The sequence below is a fragment of the Muntiacus reevesi genome, chromosome 10 (genome assembly GCF_963930625.1).
Source record: "Muntiacus reevesi chromosome 10, mMunRee1.1, whole genome shotgun sequence".
Lineage (NCBI taxonomy): Eukaryota > Metazoa > Chordata > Mammalia > Artiodactyla > Cervidae > Muntiacus > Muntiacus reevesi.
The window spans coordinates 15,990,326-16,002,643 of record NC_089258.1 but is presented as its reverse complement, the minus strand read 5'-3'; the positions used below and the strand labels follow the sequence as shown (position 1 = coordinate 16,002,643).

Here is a 12,318-nt window from a genome sequence, read left to right as displayed (position 1 = left end):
TCAAAGAGAAGTACAAACTTGGAGGATTTAAATAATCTGATTATAGGATTTATGAGACTATATAATTAAGACTGGAATTGGCAGAAAGATAAGAAATAGAGCATTAGGGCAGAATAGAGAATCCAGAAATAGATCTATGTATTTTCAATTAATTTTTTTAAATGATACCAAGGACATCAGTGGGAAAGGGGTAATATTTTCTCCAAAATGGTGCTGTAACAAGTGGATTGAATAGACACATACACAGAACCTTGCTCTACATCTCTCCACTTGCAAAAGGACCGTAAGTCAAAACATATAAATACAACAAATATAAAATATGGCAAAATATATTTTACCACAATGTATAACAGAAGTAAAAGCTAAGATTATAAAACTAGAAGAAAACCTTAGTGACTTTTTATGGTTAAGTAAAATGGTCCCCCAAAGATGTCCTCACCTTAATTTCTGGAACCTGTAAGTATATTACATGCCCAGGGTCACATCTTTGCAGGTGTGATTAAGGTTATAGACTTTAAAGAGATTATCCTGGTTTATCTGAGTGTGCCCAGTCTAATCACAGCTTTTAAAAGCATAGAACTTTCTCTCACTGGAGGCAAGAGAAATTGACAGAAGGGGAGGTAATAAATTCCAAACATGACAAGTGAAGAAAGAGAAAAATATATATTTAAGCATATTGGGGGCTTCCCTGGTGGGTCAGATGGTGAAGAATCTGTTTGCTATGCAGGAGACCCAGGTTTGATTCCTAGGTTGGGAAGATCCCCTGAAGAAAGGAATAGCTACCCACTCCACTTGCCTGGAGAATTCCTGGCGGGCTAGAGTCTATGGAGTCACAAAGAGTCAGACCCAACTGAGCAACTAACAAGACATATATATGGAATCTAGAAAAATGGTACTGATGAACCTATTTCCAGGGCAGGAATAGAGACACAGACATAAAGAACTGACTTGTGGACATAGCAGGGAGGGGAAAATGGTACAAGTTGAGAAAGTAGCATTGAAATATATACATTACCATGTTTAAAATAGATAGCTAGTGGGAAGTTGGTATATAACAGGGAGCTTGGCCTGGTGCCAAGCTGGGATGGGGCTGGGTGGGAGGGAAGCTCAAAAGGGAGGGAATATATGCATGCTTATGGCTGATTCATGTTATACAGCAGAAACCAACACAACATTGTAAAGCGATTATCCTCCAATTAAAAAAAAATCCAAATATGGGAATTTGCTATGCTGTTGCTGGCTCAATGATGTTGGGGTCCATGTGCAAGAGCTGGAGAAGGGCCTCTGGGAGCTAAGGTCAGTCCCAGATGATAGCAAGGAATCAGAGACCTCAGTCCTGCAGCAGAAAGGAACTAGAGTCTGCCAGTAGCCTGACCGACCATAGAAATAGATTGTTCCCAGAAGGCCCTGATAAGAGCCTAGACAGTCAACACCTTTACTTTGGCTTTGTGAGGCTCAAGGCAAAGAAGTCGTCAAAGTCTACCAGACTTCTGACCTACCAACTTATATGAAATAATAAATCTGTGTTGTTTTAACCTGTTTGTGATAGTTTATTAGAGCAAGGCAAAAGTTTTCTTAAATAGGTTACAAAAAGCACAAACTATAAAGGAAAATATGAGTAAATAGGACTTAGAAGACTAAAGACTTTACTTCTCCAAAAGATATTTTATAGATAATAAAAAGCAAACCACAGACTGAGAGAATATTTGCAAAATATATCTGAGAAGGACTTGAACCTAGAGTAAGTAAGGATCTCTTAAACAATGGTGAGACAAACTGCCCGGTTTTTTTTTAAATTTGGCTAAAGATGAATAGGCATTTCACTGTAGAAGGGATGCAAATGGCAAATAAGCACATGAATATTGTTCAGCATCATTAGTCGTCAAGTAATTGGAAATTGAAGCTATAAGGGGAATCATTACATACCCACTAGAATGATTAAAAGTTAAAAGTCTGATAATATCATGTGTTGGCAAGGATGTGAAAAAAACTGGACCTCATACACTGTTGTTGGGAATATAAAATGATACCATTAATTTGGAAAACATCAGTTTCTTAAAAGTTAAACATAGACTTCAGGTCCACACAAGAGTACATAGACCTGTTTGTTTTTGTTTTTGCTCCTCTAACTGTAAACCATGGAAATAACTATAAGGAGGCAACCAAAGGAACAAAGGAAAACTCTCAAAAGTGTTAAGAAAAGGTGAATTGATTTGGAACCTCATGACTGGAAGGACAACATAGGTGGTAGGATTTAATTTCCCCACTGAACAGAAGATGGTGATCCACCCTAGCCATAGAAGAGAGTCAAGTAGTCCGTTCCTCTCACAGATCAAACAGAAGTCCCTCAAACTACGCTAAGTCCCCTACATACAAACCTTCAAGTTGTAAACTTTCAGAGATGTGACACATATTTGCACGTCCAACCATGCTAGTTCCCGTGTCTGGCGTGCATTGTCCCTTGCACACATACTCTACGAGTTGTTGTGCTTTTCTGCACTTTACAGTACTGTTGGGCAACATGAGGAGCTTACTAAATCCTTGAGGAGGCAGTTAGTTTTTGAGACACAGGAACATAGGATGGAACATGAAATTTGCAGCAGCCATTCAGAATGCAACCCATGCTACCCTGCCATCTATGATGAGGAAAAAAGAGCTACCACCCAGACATCACTGCATCATTTTTTCAAGAGGGTAGATAAAATTGAATCCTGCAAGGAACCAGAACATGTGCCAGCAACATCAGCTGTGAGTGAAACTGTAGCTTGCCCTCCGTCTCCTGTTGCTGACAATCCTTCAGCTTTACCATTTCCCACGTCCTTCCAGTCAGTAATCCTTCATGAGTTGACAGGTCCCATATGCCAGCCAAATTGTTTGAAAAGTATTATAAACTTACTATGGTATAGTACTATATAGCCTACTGTGTTAGTTAGGTACCCAGCCTAACTTCGTTGCACTTAAAAACAAATTGGACATGTGAACAAGCTCTCTGAACAAAACCCATTTGTATGTAGGGGACTTACTGTGTATGAGACAAACCCAGCGCCATCAACAAGGGAGTTCTGGAACATTAAGCAGTAAACAACAAGCCCCACTTCCTGCCAGAGACCTGGCATTTCAAGGGGTAACCAGTAGAGGGAATCCTGCCATAAGCACCCAGACAAGGCAGCCTCTTGTCTTGATTGGCCTGAGTAACCTATCTCTTGCCAGAAACACCAGAGTGACTAGGGTAACTAGTGTGTGTGGGAAGGGAGAGAGGGCCAGGGTTTGGAGGGGAGAGGAATGTCTCACAGTAATAAGCATGTGGCCTGTAGCGCAAAGATGAGGCAGCTCTAGAACAGAGAAGCTTCTTAGTTCCTTGAGGCCAAAAACCTCTCATCCCAGAGAGAGACACAGCATCCCAACCTGGGAAGACTCCTTTTATCCCCTCAGGCAGCACTAGCAGTGGCACCAGTTAAAGAAGACAGAAAGTGAAGTCGCTCAGTTGTGTCCGACTCTTTGCGACCCCATGGACTGTAGCCCACCAGGCTCCATTCATCCATGGAATTTTCTAGGCAAGGGTACTGGCGTGGGTTGCCATTTCCTTTTTCAAAAGCAGACCGAAATGACACCACAAAGCTGCTAAAATTTAAACTGTCAGTGGAACCACTATCTACAAAAGGAGGTTAAGACCTGCACACTAAACAGAACAGGATACCTGCCTGCTAAAATAAAAGATTTAAATAGGAACCTAAGCCTCCTAACAACACAAAATCTTTGTTCTAAGAACTAAGAAAAATCACAACTCATGACAAATGAATCACTGACACCAATAGCAAGTTTAAACAAATGTTGGAATTACTGACAAGAAAATCCTAAGGACTCCACCCAGACACTAGTAGATACAATCAATAACTTCAGTAAAGTTACAGGATACAAAATTAACATACACAAATTGCTAGCATTTCTGTAAGCTGATGATGAACTATATGAAAAAGAAATAAAGAAAATGACCATATTTATAATAGTATCAAAACCAATAAAATATTTAAGAATAAATTTATGTATAAAAATAGATGAGTAGTGAAAACCTATATAGCACAGGGAACTCTACACAATGCTCTGTGGTAACTTAGAAGGGAAGGAAATCAAAAAAAGAGGAAATATATTTATATGTATAGCCGATTTGCTTTACTATATAGTAGAAACTGACACAACATTGTCAAGCAACTATATTCCAATAAAAATGAAGAATAAATAAAAGAATAAATTTTACCAAAGGGTTGAAAGAAATAAACCCTAACCCTACTCAGCCTTCTCTGACACCATCCTCGTAAGTAAGGAAAGGGGATGGTTCGGAATACTTTGTTATAACAAAGTGATTTGAGGGTAGACTTTGCTGGTGTGGTGGGATGCAGCCATAGTAATGTGAAAGTGAAGTCGCTCAGTTGAGTCTGACTCTTTGTGACCCCATGAACTATATATAGCCCATCAGGCTCCTCCATCCATGGAATTTTCCAGACAAGAGTACTGGAGTGGGTAGCCATTTCCTTCTCCAGGGGGTCTTCCTGACCCAGGGATTGAACCTGGGTCTCCTGCACTCAGGCAGTGCAGGCTTTTACCATCTGAACCACCAGGGAAGCCCCTAGTAATGGTATTTTATGGTATTTTGCTGGAATAGAGAGGTTATTCTCTAGAAGTTCTCTGTCTTGCTAGACTTTCTCTTTTCCAGTCCTTTGGCTAGAGCTTTTGTGTGTTTGTTTGTTTTGTCTGCACTCCCTGGCATCCCTGGGTCATTGGCCTCTTCAGTTCTAAGTGCAGGATGTACAAGATGAAAAGAAAACCCGAAGAACTGACCACCATTTTGTCACTGGGGTCCCGTGATATTGTGATTTATAATCAACATATGTTTAGTCTTTGTTCCTATTTCTGGCACCTCTGCTTGCTGGTTTCTGCCAGCCTGTGACCAGATGGTACCCACCCATCTGGGCCTTCATAGCCACTCTCTGTAAAGCAAACGCTCACTCTTGCTCTGTCCATTCTATTCCCTTCTCTTCTTTTTTCCATAGTCCTGAGTGCAATCTTGAATGCTTACTTATATTCCTATATTCTAAATGCAGGTATCAGGTGAGGTAAGTCAGACAGAAAAGTAGAAATGTCATATGATTCCTCCAATTAAAATAAATTAATAAAAAATTAAAAAGAAATATGTGATACCCCTTACATGTGAAATCTAAAAAGAAATGATATAAATGAACTTACAAAACAGAATCAGAACCACAGACTTAGAAAATGAACTTATAGTTGCCTGGGAGAAGGATGGGAGGAAGGATATTTAGGGAGTTTGGAATGGACATGTACACACTGATCTAACACCTCAAAAAGGAAGAAATATTCTTCAGAAACTCCCATTTTTGTGGTTTCAAGTCTAAATTCTTCATCTGAAAGAAGGGAGATTAAATTGATTCAACACGACATATAAAATCAGACAGAAACCAAACTCTATAGCCCACAATGAGATGTTCTAGTCTTCTGATTGCTTGTCTAGAGCTGGGCACATAGTTGGTGCTTAATAAGCTATTGTGACAGGGAATTGTATCCATTATCTTCTAATAACCTATAACGGAATATAATCTGCAAAACTAAAAAAAAAAAAAAAAAAAAGTAATTGTGAAGAACATCAGCATCTAATCCTATTAAGCTCCTATTAGTTGAATCTGTATTGGTCATTATTTCCTTCCCCTATTGAGCTCATCCCTAGGTACTTCTTGTTTTGCCACTGAAGCTACACTTCCCTTTAATGTTAAATCTTACCACTTAAGTCTTACATTTACTATGACATTATAAACTTAAGCTTTTCTCAAATTTTATTCTCATTTCCCCAAAACAAACAAATCAACCAATGTAACCTTATATACAGTGCTGTGATAATGTTCAAATTATATATGTAATTCCTGTGCTCAAAGCACACATGTAACACTCTTAGGCCAACAGACCCAATTAACTACAGTATTTCACTAGTACCCACAAATATATTCTGTTCCAGTAGGATCAGTTCAGTTCAGTTCAGTCGCTCGGTTGTGTCCAACTCTTTGCAACCCCATGGACTGCAGCACGCCAGGCCTCCCTGTCCATCACTAACTCCCGGAGTTTACTCAAACTCATGTCCAATGAGTCGGTGAGATCACCCAACCATCTCATCCTCTGTCGTCCCCTTCTCATCCTGCCCTCAATCTTTCCCAGTATCAGGGTCTTTTCAAATGAGTCAGCTCTTTGCATCAGGTGGCCAAAGTACTGGAGTTTCAGCTTCAGCATCAGTCCTAGCAATGAACACCCAGGACTGATCTCCTTTAGGATGGACTGGTTGGATCTCCTTGCAGTCCAAGGGACTCTCAAGAGTCTTCTCCAACACCACAGTTCAAAAGCATCAATTCTTTGGCACTCAACTTTCTTTATAGTCCAACTCTCACATCCATACACGACCACTGGAAAAACTACGGCCTTGACTAGAGGGATCTTTGTTGGCAATGCAATGTCTCTGCTTTTTAATATGCTGTCTATGTTGGTCATAACTTTCCTTCCAAGGAACAAGTGTCTTTTAATTTCATGGCTGCAGTCACCATCTGCAGTGATTTTTGAAACCCCCCAAAAATGAAGTCACCCAGTGTTTCTACTGTTTCCCCATCTATTTGCCATGAAGTGATGGGACCGGATGCCATGATCTTAGTTTTCTGAATGTTGAGCTTTAAGCCAACTTTTTCACTCTCCTTTTTCATTTTCATCAAGAGGCACTTTAGTTCTTCTTCACTTTCTGCCATAAGGGTGGTGTTATCTGGACATCTGAGGTTATTGATATTTCTCCCAGCAATCTTGATTCCAGCTTGTGCTTCCTCCAGCCCAGCATTTCTCATGATGTACTCTGCATATAAGTTAAATAAGCAGGGTGATGATATATAGCCTTGATGTACTCCTTTCCCGATTTGGAACTGGTCTCTTGTTCCATGTCCAGTTCTAACTGTTGCTTCTTGACAGGCATACAGATTTCTCAAGAGGCAGGTCAGGTGGTCTGGTATTCCCATCTCTTTCAGAATTTTCCACAGTTTATTGTGAGCCACACAGCCAAAGGCTTTCACATAGTCAATAAAGCAGAAATAGATGTTTTTCTGGAACTCTCTTGCTTTATCGATGATCCAGTGGATGTTGACAATTTGATCTCAGGTTCCTCTACATTTTCTAAAACCAGCTTGAACATCTGGGAGTTCATGGTTCATGTATTGCTGAAACCTGGCTTGGAGAATTTTAAGCACTACTTTACTAACATGTGAGATGAGTGCAATTGTGCAGTAGTTGAACATTCTTTGGCATTGCCTTTCTTTGGGATTGGAATGAAAACTCACCTTTTCCAGTCCTGTGGCCGCTGCTGAGTTTTCCAAATTTGCTGGCATATTGAGTGAAGCACTTTCACGGCATCATCTTTTAAGATATGAAATAGTTCAACTGGAATTCCATCACCTCCACTAGCTTTGTTCATAGTGATGCTTCCTAAGGCCCACTTAACTTCACATTCCAGGATGCCTGGGTCTAGGTCAGTGATCACACCATTGTGATTATCTGGGTCATGAAGATTTTTTGTACAGTTCTTCTCTGTATTCTTGTCACCTCTTCTTAATATCTTCTTCTTCTGTTTGGTCCATACCATTTCTGTCCTTTATTCACCCCATCTTGCATGAAATGTTCCCATGCCTTTCCCATTCTATTGTTTTCTTCTATTTCTTTGCACTGATCACTGAGGAAGTCCTTCTTAGCTCTCCTTGCTATTCTTTGGAACTCTGCATTCAAATGGGTATATCTTTCCTTTTCTCCTTTGTTTTGGCTTCTCTTCACAGCTATCTTTAAGGCCTCCTCAGACAGCCATTTTGCTTTTTTGCATTTCTTTTTCTTGGGGATGGTCTTGATCCCTGTCTCCTGTACAATATCATGATCCTCCATCCATAGTTCATCAGACACTTTATCAGATATAGTCCCTTAAATCTATTTGTCACTCCCACTGTGTAATCATAAGGGATTTTATTTAGGTCATACCTGTATGGTCTAGTGGTTTTCCAGTGACAAAATGTGACTCACTGGAGAAGGGAATGGCAAACCACTTCAGTATCCTTGCCTTGAGAACCCCATGAACAGTATGAAAAGGCAAAAAGATAGGACACTGAAAGACGAACTCCCCAGATCAGTAGGTGCCCAATATGCTACTGGAGATCAGTGGAGAAATAACTCTGGAAAGAATGAAGGGACGGAGCAAAGGCAAAAACAACACCCAGTTGTGGATGTGACTGGTGATAGAAGCAAGGTCTAATGCTGTAACGAGCAGTATTGCATAGGAACCTGGGATGTTAGGTCCATGAATCAAGGCAAATTGGAAGTGGTCAAACAGGAGATGGCAAGAGTGAACGTTGACATTCTAGGAATCAGCGAACTAAAATGGGCTGAAATGGGTGAATTTAACTCAGGTGACCATTATATCTACTACTGTGGGCAGGAATCCCCTAGAAGAAATGGAGTAGCCATCATAGTCAACAAAAGAGTCCGAAATGCAGTACTTGGATGCAGTCTCAGAAAACGACAGAATGATCTCTGTTCGCTTCCAAGGCAACCCATTCAATATCACTGTAATCCAAGTCTATGCCCTGACCAATAATGCTGAAGAAGCTGAAGTTGAATGTTTCTATGAAGACCTACAAGACCTTTTAGAACTGACACCCAAAAAAGATGCCCTTTTCATCATAGGGGACTGGAATGCAAAAGTAGGAAGTCAAGAAATACCTGGAGTAACAGGCAAAATTGTCCTTGGAGTACAGAATGAAGCAGGGCAAAAGCTACAGAGTTTTGCCAAGAGAACACACTGATCTTAGCAAACACCCTCTTCCAATAGCACAAGAGAAGGCTCTACACATGGACATCACCGGATGGACAACACTGAAATCAGATTGATTATATTCTTTGCAGCCAAAGATGGAGAAACTCTATACAGTCAGCAAAAACAAGACCATGAGCTGACAGTGGCTCAGATCATGAAATCCTTATTGCCAAATTCAGACTTAAATTGAAGAAAGTGGGGAAAACCACTAGACCATTCAGGTATGACCTGAATCAAACCCAGTAGGATCAGAATGCTAATCATCCTGTGCCGGGAGCCAGCACATGAGATCCCACCCATGACAAGGTCATGAGGAGAAGGCCTGACAAGCAAGGCAGATCAGGACTTCAGGAATTTTGAAAAGCTGCCCCGGTGCTCACCTTAAAGATGATCTCTCTTTCTGATGCTTGCTATATTAGACTACTCCCTAATTTCTGAGACACAGGTAGAAGGCCTTCCCCGATTTCTCTCCAAGCAGAATCAACTTAGAACTTTAATCAACATGTCCCCTGGACGGCGGTATCCTATAAAATTATCCAGGATGAAAGGAGTGTTTCAATTTAGACCCCTTTGCTGGCATTCTAGCCTGCTTGGCAAATGTGTATTAATGTAACACAAAAATATTATTTTAAAAGTGGTTAGAATTGTTCATTTTAACCAGGAATGCTAAACAGGGGCTGCCTCACCGGAGCTGCAGAGTCTTTGTGTTGTAAACTTCTTAGATAAATTCAACTAATAACTTCTGCAAAAGGACTAACCTTTGTGTTCATTAAAGAATAGATTACAGGAAAACAGCTTTGCATTCACCTAGGTCATAAAATGTCAATAGGCCCCGAGGCCAGAAGATAATGTATAAGACACTCACAAATAAGTTACTGGAAACACCCTGGTTTCCTGAGGGACAAGATGATGTAATGTTAAACTTTCTTCCCCTAAAAAATGTACTAACTTAGAATATAAAAGCTACAGTAAAAAAATAAAGATTTGCCAGACTCTGCCAGACCCTGTAAACACCCTTGTCTGGTCATTCTCCCTCTCTCTCTCTCTCTCTCCCTCACAGACTTGGCCCTATCAAGGCTGGTCTCACGTCTCTCTCTCGCTGACGCCGTTCATCCTGAGGGTACCCCTGGATCCTGCTGAGGCTGGACCCCAGCAATTCTGTACAAAGACATGTTTATTGCTAGTTTTTGTATATATACATGCCCCTCTGCTTGTATTGCTTTTTTCCACTTGCCTACTTATTGAAAATGTATGTGTGTGAGGATATGTATCTGGGAGAAACTAGTGTAACATGCTCTGAAATAATACTTTTTTCCAACCTCTTCATACTACCTTCAAAGCTCTTTTTTTCCCCCATGAATTTCTAATGCAGTCACAGTAACACTGATTTTGACAGTTTCATATTCTTGAAGATATTTATTCTGAGCTGCTCAGATGTGCAATGAATGCTCTCTAGAACTCCTTCCCAGCTGTGGCCATGGAATCTACCACCTCTTTTATCCTATGGATTTCCTCACTTATATTTTTTGCTGGATCCTGCTATTTTGATTTCATGTTTCTATCTCCAGTAGTTTCCTAATAAAAGTATGAATAGGAGAGCAATTACTTTGAGACCACGCACGTCTGAACATGTTGGTATTCTATACTAGAACATAATTAATAATCTTGTATAGTATAAAAGTTCCAAGTTGGAAACAATTTTTCCATAACTTTTTGAATGTATTGCTTTTATCTCCTAGGTTCCATTATTGCTGTTCAAGTCCAAAGCCAAATTACTGTTCAAGTCCAAATGGTTACAGGTCTCTCATCTTCTTTTCAAACTCACATCTCATTGTGTCTCCTGTATTGGCAGGCGGGTTCTTTACCACTGACGCCACCGGGGAAGCCCCCAGATTATGGTATCCCTTGGTAAATGCACTCTAGATGCTTGGATAGAGTGTTTATTCTGCTACTTGGGGATGGAGTGCTTAATAATTGCTGATTAGATATTATTGTTTGAGGTGCTTCAAATCCACAAGAATAGGGAAGATGCCTGGGGCTGCTTTGGGTGATCAGCTCTGGTTGTTCCTGGCTTAATTCCAGTATACTTCCCTCGGTTCCCCCTTTCCTCCTGAGCGCTCTTAACTACAGAAATCTATCTCACTTCAACATGGCCGCCCACAGGCCTGAGTGACTACATGGGCGCCGCCATATTGCCTCAAATTTAAATCATTTAGAGAGGGGCAGAGTTCAGCAGAGCGCCATGTTGAATACTGGCAAGTTTTCGCAGAGATGCCACTGTTGAGCATGGGCATATGGAGGCGGAGCCTAAGAAATTCCACAAGGGCAAGGAGGGAATCCAGAAAAAGGAAGTAGGTGGAGTTGTATTTCCTGTGACTGCGTGTGTGTGTGTGTGTGTGTGTGTGTGTGTGTGTGTGTGCGCGCGCGCGCGGTATTTCCTGTGACTGTGTTTGTGTGTGTGTGTGTGTGCGCGGCGCGCGCCCGCATGGGCGCACTCTCGCTCAGTAGCTCGGTTATGTCCGATTCTTGGCGACCCAATGGATTGTAGCCCTCCAGGCTCCTCTGTCCATGGAATTTTCCGCAAGAATATTGGAGCGGGTTGCCATTTCCTTCTCTTGGGGATCTTTGCCACCAAAGGATCCAACCAATGCCTCTTGCACCTACTGCATTGGCAGGCAGATTCTTTACCACTGCGCCACCTGAGTGACCACTGTCTTGAAAGCGCATGGGTGAGGGGCTGGTGAGTGCAGGGAGCATTGGGTGGGGGTTGAGTGAGGAGGTGTCGCTGATGTCCGTGATGAACAATGGGGTCAGAGATGGAGGCGGTCAGTGGATGGAATAGTAGGGGTCGGTGTGGTCTTGATGGTGGCTTCCGGCGGGATTGGTGGGGTCTGTAACGGTGGATCCCTGGAGACATGGGGTGGGAGTGATAGTGGATGGTGGAACTCCAGGTGGAGTGATGGGATCTGTGGGATCTTTGTTGTTGGATCGGTGGGCAGATTCCTGCATTCTGTAAGGGGAGGGTAACTGTGGGACCTGAGAAATGAAGGATCTGAAGGGGAGAGACGGTAGATGGTCATGAATATCCTCTCTTTTTTCTGCTTACTAGTTTGTTTCTATTTCTGATTTTTAAAAAATTATTGATGGAATAATAATCAATAAATAATCATAATAGGAGTAGAAAAGAGTTTTGTTAGTATTATTTGAACCAAACTGAGGACTGTAGCCCAGGAGACAGCTAGGAGGCTCTGTGGAATTGCTGGGTTGAAGTATGGTTTTCAGCATAGCCTTATAAACTTATCAGAACAAAGATCATATATCAAACACGACAGGGATACATTCCTTCAACGTCTTAAAGCAGTCAGTTTTAATACATACACAGGGAGACTGCAGAACCATGATTCCTGTTAAGGGGATGCTATAAG

General features: G+C 41.3%; 1 protein-coding gene across 5 annotated transcripts in view; it reads left to right on the top strand.

Moving 5' to 3' along the window:
* The first annotated feature begins 11,372 nt into the window (after positions 1–11,372).
* The window catches only part of ZNF484 (zinc finger protein 484), a 33,823-nt gene continuing 32,877 nt past the window's right edge, over positions 11,373–12,318 (top strand). For all 5 annotated transcript variants that reach the window (XM_065946895.1, XM_065946892.1, XM_065946893.1 and 2 more), the window contains exon 1: positions 11,373–11,633. In XM_065946895.1, the coding sequence (XP_065802967.1) occupies positions 11,619–11,633 (15 nt within the window). In that variant the 5' untranslated portion in view covers positions 11,373–11,618. The remainder of the gene's footprint in view (positions 11,634–12,318) is intronic.